Genomic DNA, 22103 nt, shown 5'->3' on the forward strand with positions numbered 1-22103 from the left:
GCGGCAGCTACCAAAATAATAATTACACTCTGATAGCATGTTAAAATGGTAGGAGGCATTAACAAATCTTTTTGATGAACAAGAAAGATGAGACATTCATGAATGAGAAAGATAAGAAAAGCTTAAAGCTTGAAGAAGAAGAAGAAGAAAGAATGAGAAAGAATGAGAAAGAGTGGAATCATAGTTTTATTGAATTGAATAATATTTCTCATCATCATATTGAATTGAATGAGCGGTAGTTTACAATGAAAGTATACATGTAAAACTAACTAAAATCACTAAAACTAGCCTAATACAATATTAACCAAATACTAAAATATAGTTCAAAATATTTTTCTACGAAAACTTTCCCTCCTAAAAAACTTCATTTTGTTAATGTACATCATTTCATATAAGATAAAAGTACACCCCTACTTATTATTCATTATCTAATATATTATTTAATAATAATAACATTTAATAATGTAATAATAATATTAACATTTAATCATTTTATAAAATTGTAATTGCATTGATAATAAATATGTTCTTAACAATACAAATGTACAAGTAATTTTAACTATGTGAATGCACATATAATATGAGTGTTCTTAACAATGCAAATGTAAAGATAATATATGTGTTTTTAACCGTTAAAATATATAGGTCATATGTTTGTTCTTTAACAATATGAATGCACAAATAATGTATGTGTTTTTAACCATCTGAATATACAAGTAACATTTGTGTTCTTAACCATGTTAATAGACATGTAATATGTAATTATACCCCAAAAAATATATATACTATCTTTATTGGAATTTGTAACTGTATGGACAAATCATAAAAATTGACCAGTTTTTGAAATTGAACTCCTTTGTGGCGAGAAGAAACATTAAGAAGATGAGATAAGAGAAGAATAAATGAAATATAAAGGTAGGGTAGGTTATGAGATTTATTTATAGATAAAGTTTGAGGTTCATGAATGAAGATTTTTTTATAGAATTTATTAATTTATTAGGAGGTATAAATATTTATAGAATAATGTGTGATGCCACTTAAAGACAAAATCACATGCCACCTACTTTTCACTTAATAAATAACATCTACTACATTTAAAATTTAAAGCAATATAGTGATGATATCACAGTAAACCAATATCCTCTTGCCATGGCCGAGAGCTCTATGAGTGAGTCTTTTAAAAAAAATGGCCCTTTCATGCATTCTAGCTAGTTACTATGTTTTGTTAAATTTAACTTTGGTGCACTAGTTGTGTAAAAAGTGGCTTTTTATACTATCATATCATAGAGATCTGATGGAAATCATAAGATGATGATTAGAGTAAATAGTTTAAGGAGTGGAATGAAGAAGGTTGTGCGTTTGAAATCTGTTGTACTAAATCTTGTTTCATATATTATTACAAAGCAAAAATAACAATAATAAATGTTTAAAAATTTAATTGACATCATATATTTTAATTTATGTGACCCAACTAATTATATTTCCTTTTATTCCTTTGATGCATAATAATTGATGTTTATTGCACCAGCCAAAACACACATAAAGCCAAACTCCATAGTCATCCCTCACTACAACATTATTATTTTCTTATAGTGAAACAAATAACATTATTGTCCTGAGACAAGAATGTATGGCACAACCTAATCTATATTTCACAAAAGGGTTACCTCCTATGTGATAGAATATACATTCGGTACTAACAATGTTATGATCTAGTAGTCTAAGACTCTACTAGATCTTAAAATGATCTCTAAAGACAGCCACAAATATGGAAAGAGATTAATCTTTATCAAATAAAATAAGAGAATACTCTTCTAATAAATAAATAAAGAATATAGATAAGGTGAATATGATATGATAAACCACCTGAATAAACAAAAGCTAAACCATGTGGTTCACCATGGATTACAAATAGTGGAGACAATTTGTTATATTTTATCTCTCTAGTTCTCGCCATAAAATAAGCCTCAACAAAACCATATACACAGAATATAAACTACATATATTAGCATTCTTGATTTGTTATTTTTTTTATAAATGAGTGATAGATGCAATTTTACTATATATTTTTATGCTTGAAACTGATGTTTATTTTATACTATTAAATGTATTCTTCCACCTTATATGTAAGAAACTAATCACTTCCAAGATTTGTGGTTGTATCTCTTAACAAATATAGTTTTTAGGAATAAAACCCTTGACCTTTTAATCATTCTGGAATCTAGTGACACCTTATACGTAAGGAACTAATTAATTCTAGAATTTGTGGTTACACCTCTTAACTAGTATAGTTGAATAAAATCATTAACATTTTAATCATTCTAGAATCTAGTACACCTTGGACCACTAAACCTACATATTTCTTATCATGTTGACATTTACTAGTGGCCATTTACTTGTCCCTGTCTCCCATATATGCTAGTGTTCTGCTTAACTAAAATGTGATATCTCCTAGTTATAAGTAAAATATATATAAATCATAAGTTAGGATTTTCTCCTTTAATACAGAGACAATTGCATTAAGAAGTAAAGAAAAATACAATTTCTAATAACAAATTTATCCTTCTAATTATAATAAAATGATACTATTATTATTAAAAACAAAGGAAAATACATGTATTTATCTCTCTATTAATAGGAAGGATCCTTGTTCATAAAAAGTGTGAATATTAATTATTAATTGAAAATGTGATATCTCCATTAGACAAGATTTGGGATGTTTCTTTATTTTTTAGTTAATAATTTGATTAATAAAAAAGTCTTTTTATAAATAAAAAAATATCCAACACGGTGCTTTCTAATTTTCAGTTAATATTTGTAATAAGGAAACTCATAAATGATATTCCCCCTCACATTGTCATGAAATTTTACTTATTACACCAGATTATTACCAACAACATGGATCAATTGTTAGAAGTTAATTAATTCAACTTAATTAATAATAATCTTGAAATGAAAAATTAAATATGCACTTAGATTAAATTTGGGAGAATCAACCTTGGTCAAATTACCTCCAATAAAATATATCCATGGTTCATAAAAGATAGCTTAAGATTAGTAGAGAATCATTTGCTTATACATGTGGAGTTTCACTTTGGAATAAAAATCATCTGTCTTTAAAGTGTCTCATTCTCTATCTCAAACCAATAAAAAATTATTACATGAATAAATAAAAAAATTAAAAAACAAAAAATATATTTTGGTCTGTCTAAAACAGGGAATAAAACACTGTTCAAGGAAGTTGATATTTGTTCCTCATTTTGACATATGTTTTTAATTGTGGAGGATATGACAATGACACAAATTTCATTTTCCACTAATATCAGATATGCATTGCAACATTAGTACCCACTTTCTTGGCTTTTTCCATTGGTTATGGCCCACCTCTACTTGACATGTGTTCCACCATTTTTGTTCCTTGTTGGGTTTCAGCTTAAAATCTGATTAAATTTTAATTGATTGATTCTTCTGAATCTAGTATCCTTGATGCCTATACAGCTAATATATGAGGATTATACATTATTATTATTATTATTATATCATTTATAATTTATATTTAATTATTTTTGACTTATCAAAAATATAATCCAAATGAATAATATAATAATTATGTATAAATTTTTATGCTGACAGTACATAAATATTATACTACTTTATTACTATTTGTAGGACCAATCGATGCTAAGATTTGTGATCTTCTTTGCCTCGGAGTGTGGCCTCCTCTAAGATAAACTTTCTAGAACCAAATAAATCATAATATTATTCTATATAATGTAGGTCAATTATAGTCTTTTTCTTCCTATATTATGATTTAGTTTTTGTTGTAAAGATAAAATATTCCATACTGTTGAAATATTTAATCCATTAATATCATATGTGAAATACCAATAAAGAATTATGAAAATATTGTTTGCCAACGTGAGTTTGTAACTTTTCAAATAACTTGAAGCTTTATGACAAAATAAATAAGCTAATAGAGTTGTTCGATAAATGGAGATTGAATAAAGTTTGTAGCTTTTATTTATGAACTTTTAATATTCTGAAAGAGAATTTTTAAAGTAGTTTTTCAATCATTTATCGATCAATTTTACTCTTTTTTATATTTGATAAATTATCTTAATTACACAAAACTCAACTACCTACCGATAATTATAAATTAACTATATATAAAAAACAAATAACTATAAATTAATTAAAACTAAAGTTGTATAAAACTAAATTATCTCTTCTTTTCTTATTGATCAAAAAGGGAGAGAATGACCCCCGTTTATACAAAGAAGCTTATAGCCATTACAACTTGAGTAACAAGCAACTACTATAAAAGGCAATCCTAACTAAAATACCTAACTCTAAACTAACCCAAAATAATCCATAAACAGAAAAGGCATAACCATTAAGTAAGAAACTATCCTAAGTAAAAACCAAAACAAATAGTATAAGAAGCCTATAAAACTAATGGACATTTCACTGCTGCAACTAGCCATATGAGTTGTTTCTGAATCTTCATGTTTCTGATCAAAGCCACATTCTTTAACTGACTTAATTGTACCAATCCAATGATGTTATTCACTTTCTTTCAATAGCCCCCACAAGATGGAGAATAAATATTCACTATTCCCATCTTGCTCAATAAGAACTTGAAAGGGGACAAATCCAAAGCCTTTATGAGGATGTCTGTTATCTGATCTACTGAAATTATAGGAAGACGATGAAACAGTTTGGATTGAAGCCTCTATCTGACAATGTGGCAATCAATATCAATATGTTTTTTTTTCCTTTCGTGGAATACTGAGTTTGCTGCAATGTGTATGACTAACTCATTATCACAGTAAAGAAGTACACGCTTGATGTAGCTTATTCTGAAATTCTCCAATAGATAGGTGATCCATTGTATCTCATAAGAGGTGGTAGCTAATGCACAATACTCTACTTCTGAAGATGAACGAGCCACTATTATCTGCTTCTTGGACTTTCATGAGATTAGTGAACTTCCTAAAAAGACACAACATCCTGTTATAGACTTCCTTGAATCAATGCAAGTTGCCCAATCTGAGTCAATGAATGCTTTTAGCTGCAGAGGAGACATAGAAGAATAGAAAATCCCTTGGCCTGGACTTCCTTTGATATATCTAAGAACTCGAGTTAAGGCTTTGTAATGTGTAATAGTAGGTTGTGACATAAATTGGCTAAGTTGTTGGATAAAAAACTAATATCTAGCCTAGTATTTGTTAAATAAAGTAATTTGCCTACCAATCTTCTATATAAATAAGGATCTTCGAAGGAAGAAGTATCATCTTGGTGTAACCTTGTGTTTTCACCATAGGACTTGGCACTGGTTTAGCTACTAGAAAACCAGTATCAGAAAGAATATCAAGTGCATACTTCCTTTGACAGAGTGTTATGCATGATTTGGACCTGACTACTTCTAATCTTAGGAAGTACTTTAAGTTACATAGGTCCTTTATCTTAAATTGCTTATCAAGGTGTTGCTTAACCAACATAATTTCATGCATATCATTACCTGACAACACTAGATCATCCACATATATAAGAAAGGCAGTGAAGTATTGATTTGTATTCTTAGTAAACAAGGAATGGTCATGACTAGATTATGTATATCCTAGTTCTTTTAAAGAATTAGACAATTTAGTATACCGTTGCCTACCAGCCTATTTTATTCCATAAAAGGGACTTATGAAGTTCAAACCTTACTTGGCTCAGTGCAAATAACACCCTGAGGAATATCCATGTACACATCCTAATTGAAGTCACCATGCAAAAAGGTATTATTTACATTTAATTTATGTATTAGCCAACCTTGTGAGGCAGCTATGGATAAAAGCATCCTAACAGTGGTCAATTTTACCACATGGGCAAAAGTGTCAAAATAGACAACGCCCTTTGTTTGGTTATACCACTAATCTAGTCTTGTATCTCTTAATAGCACCAGCAGACTTATACTTGATTTTGTAAACCCACTTAGATCCTATGTAAACCTTATCAGATGGGAGATCTACAATGCTTCAAGTGTTGTTAAGCTCAAGAGCATTTAGCTCTTCTTGCATTGCTTGTATCCAATGGGATTCTTTGATAGCCTGGTTATAGTGCCTAGGGTCATTATAAATGATGATGTTAAGGACATGGTGTAGGTGTGAGTTGGATATGGCTTTATAAGATAGAACAAAGCTTAAATGGCGATAAACATTGTCTAATTTTATCAGACTGTGACTGTAGAAGTTGCAATGAAAGTCTTGCAGATAGGTGGGAGGTTGTCTTAGTATATTTGACCTTCTCAATTCTGTAATGTTTTTTGGTCTAGAGCCTATCAAGATAATTATTCTCTTCATTAGTATGGTTTGGTCTAGAGCCATTGGTATTGGATCTTTGTGGTCCAAAGGTATGGGTGTCTAAGAGGATTCCTAAATCATTGTTGTAGGTGTTGTCCACTTTAGGCTCATCTTGCTGCTTGGATTGATAAGGAAACATGTGTTCATGAAAGATCACATGTCGATATAGAAATTTCTTTAGTGTGAAAGTCTAAGACAACATACCAATTTGTCTCACTTTTGTATCCTAATAAAACACATTTCCTAGCTCTGTGACCAAGTTTGGTTCTATGTAAGGTGAAAGTAGATGCAAAGTATTGACAACCAAAAACTCTAGTTCACTCAAGTTAGGATTGGACTTGTTCAGTACTTCATAAGGGGACTTATTTTTTAGAGCAGGTGTAGGAATCCAGTTTATCAAGTATGCTTCATAACACACAACATAAGACCAATAGGTTTTAAGCAGTCTTGATTGGAATATAAGAGTTCTATCACATTTAACAAGTGTTTATGTTTTCTCTCAACAACTGAGTTTTGTTGAGGCGTCTCAATACAAGAGGTTTGGTGTATGATCCCTAATTCACTAAAGAACCTTGGTGAGTTAAATTCCACCCCACTATCAATCCTTATAATCTTAACTACTTTATCATGTTGTGTTTTGGTCAACCTAACAAATTGTTGCATCAAGATTCTAGCCTCTCCTTTTGATCTCATTAGGTAAATCTAAGTGTGCCTACTATAGTCATCTACAATGGTAAGAAAATACCTATGTCCATGTATGGAAGTGCTAGAAATTGGACCCCATATGTCCATGTGAATCAAGTCAAAGCAACAAACACTTTTATTCATGCTATTAAGAAAGGGAAGTTTGGCTTGTTTGCCAATATAGCAGTAATCATAGATTTTACTTAAATCAAAATTCAAAATGAACATAGCTAAAGTCATTGCAAATGGTATTCATTATAGAGGATGAAGGATGACCTAGTCTAAAATGCCATAAGCCAAAGAAAGAAACATCCATAGCAATATTCATATTATTACACAAAGCAATCCTTTTATTTGTTACTTTCTTAAGCACATATAGATTATTCCTCACTTTATCATGTCCAATCATCCTCAAGGTAGTCATATCCTGGATTTCACATTGTAAATCATCAAAGATTAGTTTACATTTCATGGATCCAGTGAGCTTATATATAGAGATTAGATTAAAGGCAAATTCAGGCATGAACAAGACATCATGCAATATAAAGTGTTTAGAGAAAGTAATTGTTCCTACATAATTTGCCTGAACAGAAGAGCCATTTGGCAGGCTCACAGTAATGGGTTTAATCCTATGAAAAGCATCAAACATGGACAAATCACGACAAACATGATTAGTTGTCCATGTGTCCAAAATCCAAAAGGAAGTGATACCTGTAAGATCATGTCCTTCCTGGTTTTGTTTAGTGTGGTTGGCATCAAAAGGTCTCATGCTCAACTGATTCACTTTGTGACTGCAATCAACCTTATCAACAGCTATTGGCTCAACAACACTCTTGAGTAATGAAGTTAATTGTGCATATTGCTCATGACCAAAATTGAAGTTTGTCCTTTTCCTTTCTTCATCTTTTTGTCCTTTCATGATTCCATTAAGGTGTGTTATGTCATTTGCCACTGCACTGCTTACTAATTCATTTTTTAGGCTAAATCTGCTTCCTTGTGAATTAGGTGGAAATCCATGCTTAAAGTAGCATGTTTCAATTGTGTGATTCTCTCTTCCACAAAAGGTACATATCTTTGATCCACCTTATCTTGCATTGCTGTAGTTTCTTGTTGTTCATCTGCTTCTTCCTTGTGTGTAACTTCCTCTTTGAATGGGTGGTTTGGATCTCCATTGTTGTTGCCTTGTATTGTTTATGTTGGGTTGAGCCTTCCTATCAGTACTATTGAATAGTATCTTCGGATTTGGTGAGGTGTCCCCAACTTGTTGTCTTTCTAGTTGCTGAAGTAATGCAAAGGCTTTATTTATCACAGGGAGTGATCCATCAACAAGATTTGTGCCCTTGTTGTGCCAAATTCATCATTGAGTCCCTTTAAAAAACAGATGACATACTCATTGTCTTTGTAATTCTTCATAATCTTGTCCATGTCACAATTGCATCTTGGCTAACATGAACATGATGGCATAGGCCTTAAGGACTCCAATTCTTCCCAAAGAGTCTTTAGATCTGTGAAGTAAGCTGAGATACTTTTGTCCCCTTGCCTAATGGAGTGCAATTCTTGTAAAGCATAAGACATTATAAACTGGTCTCCTTTGGAGAACATCTCTTTCAAATCTTGCCATAACTTATAAGCGTTTTCTATGTAAATGATGCTTTGTCCAATTTGAGGGGATATGCACCTTGCAATCCACGAGAGGATCATTGTGTTACAACGATCCCATGCATCATACTTTGCAAATTCCTGTTTTGGCTCATTGATGGTTCCATCAACAATTTTAATTTTTTTCATGGATCGTAGGGCCCTCTTCATGGCCCTGCTCCAAGAAACATAATTTGTGCCATCTAATGGAGGAGTGACAAGGGTTGCCCTTGGGCTGTCTCCAGGGTGTAAGTAATAGGAATTTGGATATCATTATAGCTAGAATTGTACTGCATTACCTGCCCAGGTTGAGGGTTGGACATATTCTCCATCTGTATTCCTTGTGTGTGAAGAGAAGAGTTTGAATTGATCTTGGTTCTTGATTGATTGTGGGGGAGGATTTGCACATCGGTAGAGAACTTGCTCTTGATACCATAAAACTAAAGTTGTATAAAACTGAATTACCTCTTCTTTTCTTATTGATCAAAAAGGGAGAGAAGGACCCCCATTTATACAAAGAAGCTCATAGCTGTTATATCTTGAATAACAAGCAACTACTATAAAGGCAATCCTAACTGAAATACCTAACTCTAAACTAACCCAAAATAATCCATAATTGTAAATAGAAAAGGTATGGCCATTAAGTAAGAAACTATCCTAAGTAAAAACCAAAACAAATAGTATAAGAAGCCTATAATACTAATGGACATTTCACTGTTGCAACTAGCCATATGAGATGTTTTTGAATTTTCATGTTTCTGGTAAAAGTCACATTCTTTAAGTGACTTAATTGTACCAATCCAATGATGTTCTTTATTTTCTTTCAATATTAATTATTATTGTATACAATTACTATTTTTTATCAAAATATTACTAAAAGTTACTTATTAAATTATTTGAGTAAATAATTATAAATTGATTAATAAACAATTAAAAAAACGATAAATAAAGGTTATATATTTTTGAGGCGATTCACATGATCACCCTGAAGACAGACGTAGAGTCACTTACAATATTTGTTTCAACCTATTCATAATATCTCTGAGTTGCTTAGAATGAATTGAGAAGTTCATGTGCAACATATCTTTACAGAGGAGAACATGTTGGCATATTGTTCGGCTAAATTTAGTTTAAATCTTCTTTTCTTTTCTAGGATTTGGGACATGTCATCTACAAAAACTCTCAACTTTATGTACATGGATCTTAATCCCATCCTAAAGTCTTTGTTTTTTTATATTTCCGATGTACCAAAAAAATAGCTTAATTAACTACTCATATAATTACAACCTTCTAGCTATCTCTTATAGGCTCACACCTACAACTCACAAGTTAGTTTTGCCAAAAAGATCATATACACATATGTCAAGCCTCACTTAATGAGGGGAATACATATATTGTTCCATAAAATGTGTCATTCTATATCACTTAAGGAGGGGAATACATAAGACGTCCTCTCCTTAATGAGGGAACCACATCTTTTGTCATACAAGTTGTGTCACTCCATTTGTGTTGTTGTGATTGGTAAAAAATACTTAACTGTTATACTCTTTAACTTAAATATTATTTCAATCAATCATAACAATGACATACTTTTTGTAAAAACAAATATGTTTCTCTTAATGAGTGGTATATAATATTTGATTATTATTGTATCCTACTACTCTCTTGTTTGGTCTGTTCATAATTGGACGCACGAGATAAATTCAGACTAAAAATTACACAATATCATGAATTATGAAATTGACAATTAACTAATAAAGTGTTAATTTAGTGGTGTGAATAGATGTGTCAAAACTATCTATAATTCATCCAAATATAACAAAATTAAATCAACCCAAATTCATATATTAAAGGTAATAGATTTAAATGTATATAATCCAATGTATGATTTTAGTAATGAATGGCCATCCATTATATCCAATGTATATTCAATCCATCCAAAAAATAAGCATTAAAAAGTGGAAAAAGTGGTGTTCTTTATTTTTAAATTTCATTTATTATCTCAACTCTCACTTTCTTGTATTACTTCTCACTCTCACTTTGATTTTCCTATTAAATTGAGATAAATTATATGACATGTGAGTGTCGTAAATAATAAAAGTTTGTCCTTAAGTAATAACATATATAAATATTTGTTAGAAACTTTACATGCAGAACCTTAAACGTCATGCGCTTGTAGAATATTACAATTATTTAAGTTCAAAAAACCACTTTTAAACAAAAGTTAAAAACATTTTTTCAAATCAAATTAATATCAATTATATGACACGTGCATGTACTTAATATTTAAAGTTTGTCTTTAAGTGCTTAATATATAAGTATTTGTTAAAAAAATTAGATACTGTGTCTTAAACGCCACATACTTGTAGAATATTGCAATTTTTTAAAGTTCAAAAAATTGCTTTTTTAAAAAGTTAATAACACTTTTTCAAAACAAATCAATAACAATTATATGACATATGTATGAAGTTAATATTTTAAAAGTTTGTTGTTAAATATGTATCATATATAAATTTAATGAGTGCTTCAAAAAGTATAGATTATAATACATATATGAAAGTAGTATAACACAAGATTGATTTTTTAATTTGTGCTTCAAAATGTATATATAAATTATAAATTTTACATGTAGAACAATTGCAAAACAATATATTTTTGAAAGTGATTTTAAAAAATATTTTATTGAAAGATAAACCTTTATCCATCCATCTAAATCCATGAAACGAAGTCATAGATGAATTAAAATTGGTAAATTAAGTTTGAATATGAATAAATTGAATAATTTAAAATATAATTTAAATGAATTTATATGGATTGATGAATGACTTTTCATACATTCATTAGGATCCAAATCCATCCCTTTGCCACTTATATATGTAAGTATAAATGGCAAAACGAGCAAAGTCTGTGGGTCGGCCGCAAATTTTTGCGGGCAAGACATATAAATTTTGCATTTTAACTCGTTTTGCTCTACTGCAAACATTTCTTTTGGGCAATGCGTGGGGCTCACATGCGTGATGTAATAAAAAAATAAAATAAATTATGATGTAATGTAATGTTTCAAAAAAAATTAAAAAATTATCTTCAATTACTTTATTTTTTTATTTTATATTTTATTGTTTTAAATTTTTATTTCATATTTCTTATCAATGTTTGCAGGCCGCCAACACGTCCCTTAGCCTATTTTAAAACGAACAGAACATGCCATTTTTTCTGTTGGACAAGAGGCTTGACCTTCCCACCGAAAGATAAAAAAATTAATTCTTATGAACAATACTTATTGGAAGAAGTAATCAGATATCTCAAAAAAGATTAGTTAGATAGAGTTAATTAAAGCTAGTAATTGCTATGTTTATTACTAGAAATAGATAATATATTTAGAATAAAGAAGATAAACGTAGAAGGAATGCATTTGTGTATAAATAGAGAATCCAAGGTGTTTTTGAGGCTGCTAAGTTCACTCATCACTCACTCACTCACTGATTCGTAGGGTTCCTTCAAATTTCTAGAGAGAGAAACATAACACAACAACATCAAAATTCTAGAGAGAGAAACATAACATTCACAGGCATGGATGCTTACGCTTTACACCTTGCAATGGCGGCACTCGTCGGAGCTTCCGCCGTCGCCGTCTCCGCTTACTTCCTCCACCGCAAGACACTCTCACACCTCCTCGACTTCGCACGCGCCGTCGACGGTGACGTCGACGATGATGATGATGAGAAGTTTGACGCCGATGATTACTCTAAATCGCCGAAGAGGAACTTGAGGAAGCATGGTGCGAGGAGGAGGAGGGAGAATGGATATTACCGGCGAAACTCCACGTCGTTGCCGGATGTCACGGTGATTTACGGTGGCGGCGGAGTGGATTCTGTTGAAGGAATTCCGGCGGGGTTGCCGCGGTTGCACACGCTTCGTGAAGGTATTACTATGATGAACTCATTGATTAATAATTCGTAACTTTTTTTGGAGTGTTATGGTCGTTTTTTAGACTAAAAAGGCGTTTTCCTGAAAAGCTGAAATTTTTCGCTTTTTCAGTAACTTTTACTTATTTTTGTAAGCCCAACTAAACAAATGTGCCAGTGTCAGAAGTGATATAGTTTATCAAAATAATCACTTTTTGTGAAGATGAAAATACAGCTTCTCTAAAAAGCTGAAATTCAGCTTACTGCAGTTTTTTTTAATAAATTTTATGTAAAATCCCAACCAAACTAATGTGCAAGGGGTAGAAGTGTTTAAAAAAATAAAAAAAATAATCACTTTTTTGTGTTTGAAAAAAGTTAAAACAAAGTGACCCTTAGTTTTAACAATTTTGAAGTGCTTTTTAGGATAATTGAAGTTGTATCAAAAGGGGTTTGAAAGTAGTGTGCAAATCACTCTTTTGATTGATGCATGCGTCTTGGGTTTTTTGTGTATAGTACACTAGAAGTCTTGCTATTTCTTTGAAGAGTATGCTACTTGAGTTTTTTCAATTTGAAATGCTTTTTGGGAAAACTGAAGTTGATTAAAAGGGATTGGGAATTTGAACTTTTTTATGGCATTGGAATTGTATTTTGCTTTCCTTCTTTTTTGGTTATGTAATATGTATCACTGACTGAAAGGTTTTACATGGAAGGAAGAATTTGGAAGTTGGAACAGTGATGTGAATATATGTGTTTAATTTTTTGGGTACATATATATGTGTTTATTTGATACGTAAATAGAAGTTTACCTAGGAAAAAAAATGTATAAGAGGCCATAGTGAAAATGTCTGCTTGATGTAGGTTAGTCTACGTTAAAATTCAATTCTAAAGTTTAATGAATCCTAGCCACTTTGTGCATCTTCGCCTCTATTGTCAGGAAAATGGATTATGAATTTTTGAAGAGTGTATTTTTTGTGGTGTTTGGCTGAAATGGAAAGATTGACTGAAAAAAATATCCTATAGTTTCGAAACCTGAGCTAACACTATTAGTAGAGACTAGAGTGGGTTTTAAATAACAAAAGTGGAGTATCTGGTTTCAGGTGCAAGTATACAGCCAAAGTGACTTTAGCTGTCACTTTATTTACAAGACATTTTTCTTTGTTCAGTGAACAACACACAATCTTAGTTTCCACTTGCCAGTGTGCTTGCTTTCTTCTGCACAGCCTCACTGGATGTGCTACCCACATAAACGCACGAACTATATGGTTGCAACTTGCAAGGTTAATCTCAATTCACTCTACTGATTAGGAAAAATATATAATTTTTCAGCTAAATCTGCACATCCTGGTACCCCGAAGAGAAATATTTTAAGAGCACTGTCTCCGAAGTCTCCTGTTGCAAGTGCTAGCGCCTTTGAAAGTGTAGAAGAATCAGATGATGACGATATTGCTGACAATGCTAAATTGGATACTACATATCTGCACACGAATGGAGATGTTGTAAGTCTGTTATGAACTTTCTGTGTTGTCAATAAATTTACCATTCACATGGTGTCTTATAAAAAAATGTTTCCTGTTTTTATGATATAAGTAGCCCCCCTCTCCCCTTGTTACCTCCTCCGCTTTCCCCTTCTCAGTGGGATTGGAATTAACCATGTTCCCCCATTTCCTTTTATGTGCACTGATTATAGTAGGATTCAGTTCAAATTATCCACTGAAGTTTTTGAATGTTCTATGATGTTGAATTTGAAATAACATGTATGCAGGGACCAGAAGGTAAAAACATATATGAGATTTTACCTGATCACATTAATGCTAATGGAGACAAGATACAACTTACTGCTCCAACAAGTATGATCCGTTCTCATAGTATTCCTGGCGACCTGCATGGTGTGCAGCCTGATCCAGTTGCAGCTGATATTCTTAGGAAGGTGCCAGAGCATGAAACTTTTGCTCGGCTTAAAGTTACACCTCTCGGTAATAAATTTTGTTCATTCTCTTGAAAGCAATGATATGCTTCAAGTTTATTTTCTCATAGCTTGCATATAGTCCACTTCCTTCCTTCATCAACTTTTGCAGATTACAATTGCATTGTGGAAAATCACTTATTTAGCAAGTTGTATATATATTTTTGGATGGTTTAGAGGGTCCATCTCCTGATGAAGTGGAAGCCTATGTGGTTCTTCAAGAATGTCTTGAAATGAGAAAAAGATATTTGTTCAGAGAAGCAGTTGCTCCCTGGGAGAAAGAAGTTATATCTGATCCTTGCACACCAAAGCCTAACCCAGATCCGTTCTTTTTTGCTCCTGAAGGGAAGTCTGATGTGAGTTTTTCATTATTTTCTTCATCTTCTTCTTCTTCTTCTTCTTCTTCTTCTTGTTTTCCATCTGCAGAGACATGCATATCCCAACTTTACCCATTTTGTGCTTTAAATGAATGTTATTTCTGTTGTGGTGCAGCATTACTTTGAAATGCAAGATGGAGTTATTCATGTATATCCAAATAAAGACTGTAAGTAACTCAGAATTGCTGCTTTAAGCAGCTGTATCTTTACCATCCTGGATATAATTCTCATTCAAATTTGCTTCTTATCCGCAGCAAACGAGGAGCTTTTCCCTGTTGCAGATGCAACTACCTTTTTCACTGACCTCCATCACGTGCTCCGAGTCATAGCAGCGGGGAATATAAGAACTTTATGCCATTATCGTCTTAATCTTCTAGAACAAGTAATTACATGTTTATTTTTTTATTTTAAGTGATAAAGTGCAACATATGCTTTTATTTCAATTATTGGATAAGTTTACCTTGCTGCTTGACAATTGTCAATTTGTGTATGTATTCAGAAATTCAATCTTCATTTGATGCTAAACGCGGATAGGGAATTTCTCGCCCAGAAAAGTGCTCCACATCGAGACTTCTACAATGTCAGGAAAGTTGATACACATGTCCACCACTCAGCATGCATGAATCAGAAACATCTCTTAAGGTTTATAAAGTCAAAGTTAAGGAAAGAGCCTGATGAGGTGAGAAGTTGGATCTGTTTATCACTGTGTTATTGCATGGCTTGCTTTATTTATGTTTTAAGCAAATCTTCCTGTTACAAATTCATTTTCAAGATGAAAAATAGTTATATTGTAAGGTTGTTCTACTGGATAAATAAATCTAATCAAACTTGGGATGCTTGTAAGTTGTAACGTTCAGGTCTTCAGGATACTCAAATAATTGATTTATTGTGAATTTGTAATCAAATTCATGGCCATCAAATGAGAAGTCAATATGATATGCATTATTAAAAAAATGTTATATGCTTTTGGTGACAGATTTAGGTGAATTATATAGTAGGGTGTTATACATCGGATGCTTATAAAAAACCTTGTATAATTTTTACTTTATTCAGGTTGTAATATTTCGAGACGGGACGTATCTGACCTTGAAAGAAGTTTTTGAGAGTCTGGATTTGACTGGGTAATGATCTTCTTTGTAATTTCTACTATAGTTAATACTTTTTTCTTTAGTTTGGTTGGCAATAAATTGAATTAACAATTATTTTAATTATCTTTGAAACAGATATGACCTTAATGTTGACCTTTTGGATGTTCATGCTGACAAGAGTACATTTCATCGATTTGACAAATTCAATCTCAAGTACAATCCTTGTGGTCAAAGCAGGCTCAGGGAGATATTCCTAAAGCAGGAGAATCTCATTCAAGGTAAGGTTGTTTTTTGGGGGTGGGAGTAAGAGGGAAATGGTGGAGTCTCTTGCCTAGTAGTTTCTTTCTCTGAAAAGTTTTCAAATATTTTTTAAAAGAAAATTGTACATGGCATTGTGAGGTCTGTTAACTTTTCAGACAACTCCATCTGCTTGCTTATATTGCAATAGAATCGGAAATTTTCTGCCAGAAAATGAACATACTTTTTCTAGAATCTGGACAGTTGTTTAATGAGGGTTTGAGTTAGTTCGGCTGGCAGTTAGAGTAACCAGGATTGATAATCAAATAGGTGAAACTGTATACGAATAGGAAGAAGGCATTCATTTTGATTTGGTTAGTTGAACAGAGCTTATGCTCAGTTGTAAAGGGTAACCTTTGGAAGGAGACCGTTCTCCTTTTTTTGTCAAGACTCAATAATACAGTTTTCGTTCTCCATTTCCATTGTGGATTCCTAACAATATCTTGCACCTTCAGCGACAAGTTACATTATGTTATGAGAGAAGCTAAACATTATTTTACATAGGGTGGATATGCCTCATTTTAGTATTATGAAGGATTATATCAACCATTTAAAAAAAGGATTATATCATTAACTTGTTTAGGAAATGAAGTGCTGTTGGTTCTTCAAACGTCAAGATTTAGTTCTGTAATTAATGTTGACAGCTCTTGAGGGAGGGTGAGATTGGTTGAAAATTTTTTAGGACATTTTTTTCTTCCATTCAAGTCAGTTTCCACTCAATTATAAACAAGATTCCAGTTTTCATCATTTCCTTCACAGAAGCTAGAAAACAGGGAACATAGTGCAAATATGTTTTTGTAATTATGACGAAAAATGTCTCAACTGAAAATGAGAATAGTCAAGAAACAAATAAAAACCGAGAGAAAAACAAACACCCCTTTATATATTTAATGATGTCTGGATTTTTTAATTTTAATTTGAAGTAGCGAGTCAACCTCTGAAAGCTGATTTAAGATTATATTTTTTAAAGCAACTGGCAGTTTTGAGTTAATGCTTAATAAAGTATTGGAAGAAACAACAAAGAAATAAACCTACACATGAATAACCTGAGGTTGCTGTGGTCAAAATGTCACAGCCCTTTCCAGTGATTTCTTTTATTACCTGTGTTAAATTATCCTCTTCAATTCCAGATCATCTTTTACTAACATGTGCTCATACTATTGTGTTGCTCTGATAGGTCGTTTCCTTGGTGAACTGACAAAGCAGGTGTTTTCTGATCTTGAAGCCAGTAAATATCAGGTGCTTTCCTGAGTCCTTGTATATATTTTCCTGTGGTGTTAGAATACATAAAATTCTAGCAAGACACTTTTAATTTTTCGTGTTGGTCTGTCATATTTGTGCCTTTTGGCCTCATACATTAACAATCATGATGGACCACTTTACTACTTTGCTACTTTATCTAAGTTAATACCTCAGTTTTCCCTTTTTTCTTTGTTTAGTACTAAAGTGGTGTTGAAATTCACATGTGAGGATTGTATTTATAGTGATCCTTCATTATCGCTTTGAACAATTGAACCTTTGTCAAACCAATAATAATTTTTATCAGACAAGGCATTCAATTTTTATTTTTATGATGGGAGGTAAAATAATTTATTTAGGATTTATGTAACGGTTTTCCATTTCTTGATTGTTACTTGTGTGTGCGTATTAATACCTTCAGAAGTCAGCCACCCAGCCCTAGATGATTGTTAACTTGTGTATTTCCCTACCTATTTTTATTAACAGATGGCTGAGTATAGACTATCAATATATGGTAGAAAGCAAAGTGAGTGGGACCAACTAGCTAGTTGGATAGTAAATAATGAATTATACAGCGAGAATGTTGTTTGGTTGATTCAGGTATTTTCTAGTTACTTGCTTCTCAATTTCACTTGGTAGTAATGAATAAAACATTTGTTCATTACCCTTTGTAATACTTTTCCCATTTTGCCCTATTTTGCTGTAGAAATTGCATAGTGTAGTGTGTTTTTCAATAGTCGTAAGTTACTCGCAGTTCATGGATCATGCGAAGAACATTAGATGAACTATGAAGCGTGTAAGTTCTGATTATTGAAAAACACACAACGACCACCATTACTTTTTCAGTAAGTGTGATACAGTCATTTTTTGTTGAAGAAATTAGTACACCTAGGATATTATCACATAATCTTGGTCGTTGATATTTGTTCTCTTCAAATTTATCTTGCAGCTTCCAAGGTTGTACAATGTTTACAAAGAAATGGGAATTGTGACCTCATTCCAGAACATCCTTGACAACATCTTCATTCCACTTTTTGAGGTTACTGTGGACCCTGATTCACATCCTCAGCTTCATGTTTTCCTGAAACAGGTTTGTTATTATTTCAATTACTATATTGTAGAAGGCTAGGAGTTTCTGGTTACTTGTATTGACTGCTGATGGCAGGATTGCATTCTTTGCCCTGTACATTTATTAAACTTGTAATGGCATGTGATTGTCTACTAATATGCATTGCACCAACATCCCCACAAAAAATGGTTTAACTGTGCAGTGTGCACATATTTGATCAACCATGTTTAAATATTTATTTTTAGGTTGTTGGGTTGGATTTGGTGGATGACGAAAGCAAACCTGAAAGAAGGCCAACAAAACACATGCCTACACCGGCTCAATGGACTAACGTATTCAATCCGGCATTTTCATATTATGTCTATTATTGCTATGCAAACCTCTACACCTTAAACAAGGTAACTGTTTCTTGAACACCACTTTATACTTTTGTCAAGTTTTGTTTAGATATTCACTTCACCACCAAAGAAAACAACACTCTTTGTTGCTAAGGGGAAACAGTTAAAATGAAAAATAAGGGGTGGGTTTCTTCCTAGCCATGTACTATGTAGTCATAAGATTTTCCTCTATCATATAATCTGAAGACCATCACTCTGTATATTCTATGCATTGCTTGCGTCGTTACCCAGTCAACCATATGCCTTATATGTGTATACCAATATTTCTCCTCTTCTTACTTCATAACTATTATCTGATTCATGAATTCATTGATGTACTAAAGTTTGATTGAATATAAATACTTTTCAGCTTCGTGAATCAAAAGGAATGACAACAATCAAATTCCGTCCTCACTCTGGAGAGGTACATATTGGAGTATAGTTTCTTTCTTTGGATATTTGTTAATTGTTGTGTGATTGGGTAGTTGATGCATCATATTGTATTTAGGCTGGTGATATTGACCACCTTGCTGCAACCTTTCTTACGACTCATAACATTGCACACGGAATTAATTTGAGGAAGTCTCCTGTGCTTCAATATTTGTATTATCTTGCTCAGGTATGCTCCATTTTACAACTGAGTTATAAGCTGTGATATTTGCAATGACTAATTGATTGTGGAATATGTCAGATTGGGCTTGCAATGTCTCCTCTTAGCAATAACTCTCTATTCTTAGACTACCATCGGAATCCTTTACCAGTGTTCTTCTCACGGGGTTTGAATGTTTCACTCTCTACTGATGATCCACTCCAAATTCACTTAACAAAGGAACCACTGGTTGAGGAATATAGCATAGCTGCTTCTGTAAGATCTCCCCCTCTATCTGAGTGTGTGTGCTGCATTTAAACATATAATACTGACAGTAAGGACATAATTCTTCCTCTACAGGTATGGAAGTTGAGTGCATGTGATTTGTGTGAGATTGCCCGTAACTCAGTTTATCAATCAGGTTTCTCACATGCCTTAAAGGTAAGCTCATCTGGACTTTGCTCCCTCTATTGTGACTGACAAGTTTGTTATTTTCTTCAACCTACTATAAGTTTATTATTTATATCTAGGAGAGAAGATAGAGTATTGAACTATATTACTATAATAGTTCATAACTGCAGTATACGTACAATTTAATGTTTTTGTTATTATGGTGAAGTTGAAAATAATAGGGACTGAATCCAAACTGGGTAATTACTAGAATCATGTTTATACTGATGCAATTTATTTTATTTTTATATATTTTGCACTCTACTGACCAGTTTTTCTTGTCTCAGTCACATTGGATTGGCAAGGAGTATTACAAGAGAGGGCCAAATGGAAATGACATTCACAGAACAAATGTCCCTCACATCCGGTTGGAATTCCGAGACATGGTATGGGTTCAATAAGTGATTAAACTACCATATATAACTTGTTCTCTGCTTCTATTTTATCATTCGATTCTGAATTTAATATTTTACGCTTGATTCATTTTCATGTTTAATTTGAGATATGCTATATAAACAATGAATTTTGGTACTTCAAGCACCAAAGTTACAGCCTGCAGGTTTAGAATTGTTTCCACTATTTAAAGCACCAACGAGCATGAGCAACTAAAATTGTAGACGTGTTACACTTTCTTTTTGATTGACATTATAGACAATATTTTCATCATCATGTGATGTGTTGAGCCGAAATGGAATATCATAGTATGACTGCTGTGCTTGCAGATTTGGAGAGACGAGATGCAACAGGTTTATTTGGGCAAAGCCATCATTCCGGAAGATATAGACAAATAATATGCCTGAGGCATTCACTTCATCCATATTTGAAATATTAGAGTTGTAAACAGGTTCTATTTCCTTTGTTTCTTTTCTTCTTTTGTGTGTATACACTTGTGCTATTTCTCACTTCATCCATAGATGATTGATTGAACATATTCCCCCCTTGTAGCTTGATAATGAATTTCACATGCCCACTCAGCATCAGGGATGGCATCTGAGAACCTATTTAATGGTGAGCCTTGTAATAACTAATGCTGATTACATCACAAGATTTTTCTGAGAATATGGACCTGATACAATAGTATATCCCATGCAACATGGCCTTGCAGCTGGAGCATAGATCAAGGCGTAGCCGCGTAGGGCTAGCATAAATAATTTTGATCATAGCAAAATGAAGCATGTTGCATTTAGATATATAATTATATTATCCATACCCTTAAAAGAGAGAAGAAATTCGTTCTCTCAAATTTTGATTCCTATTGTTTGTCTATATGGTGCTCTTTCATTGAATGATGAAGAAGAGCCTCAGTTTTGGCATGCATGCTTGAGGATGAAATGGGCATTAGATAGTATGAGAGTTAAGATGACACTGAATGGTGCATTTTATGTAACAATTGGCTTTCATGTACACAAATTCTTTATCATATACAATTTATTTATATGTATTCTGTAATAAGCATTACTAAATTTTATGATTGGAACCAAATGCTATAGGCCTAGAGCTGAGGCCTTCTGCAAAGATCTTGAGTTTCTTGTCACAAATTGCAATAAATATTGTTTGTGATAGTAGAACTAGCACTGAGATACCCTAAGCTATTTATATACTGTCTAACCTATACATATTGCAAAAAAAGAAGATTGACGTTGCTGTAGTTTAAGAGTAGGGCTGCTATAGGTTTTGGATTATGGTAAAGATGTGATTAGAAGTGAGTTGGTAAGGATTATTTGTCAAGATAAGCACTTATTTTGAAAATTAACATTTTTGGAATCTTATTGTTAGGATTATTTGCCAAGATAAACATTTATTTGGAAAATAAACATTTTTGATATTTTTACAATTGCTTGGTTTGGACTTTTTTAACATGGATTCCTACAATCTAAATGTTTTTAGAATAAGCTTAAAATGTCTTGTGGTCAAAAATTAAATTCACTTATTAAACTTGTAGTCAAATGATAGTTTATTTTTCATCAACCATTTTTTGTCAAAGGGTTTTATGGTAGTTATTTCCTTTATGTTTGTGTAGTTTATATGAGGGCAAGCTTACACACAATGTTAGGGTTGTTAGGGTTGTTTGTCCCATAAT

General features: G+C 32.4%; 1 protein-coding gene across 1 annotated transcript; it reads left to right on the plus strand.

The window, feature by feature from the left end:
* Window positions 12137–21458, plus strand: LOC109360828 (AMP deaminase-like). The gene is made up of 20 exons (XM_019605971.1): window positions 12137–12591; window positions 13901–14070; window positions 14337–14547; window positions 14715–14893; window positions 15030–15081; window positions 15169–15296; window positions 15414–15593; window positions 15968–16035; window positions 16138–16280; window positions 17477–17538; window positions 18025–18138; window positions 18488–18628; window positions 18853–19005; window positions 19355–19408; window positions 19493–19603; window positions 19676–19849; window positions 19934–20014; window positions 20311–20409; window positions 20746–20867; window positions 20969–21458. Exons 1-19 carry the CDS (start codon window positions 12240–12242, stop codon window positions 20812–20814), a joined length of 2541 nt encoding a protein of 846 aa, XP_019461516.1. The 5' UTR covers window positions 12137–12239; the 3' UTR covers window positions 20815–20867; window positions 20969–21458.

The sequence above is a fragment of the Lupinus angustifolius genome, chromosome LG11, assembly GCF_001865875.1.
Source record: "Lupinus angustifolius cultivar Tanjil chromosome LG11, LupAngTanjil_v1.0, whole genome shotgun sequence".
Classification (NCBI taxonomy): domain Eukaryota; kingdom Viridiplantae; phylum Streptophyta; class Magnoliopsida; order Fabales; family Fabaceae; genus Lupinus; species Lupinus angustifolius.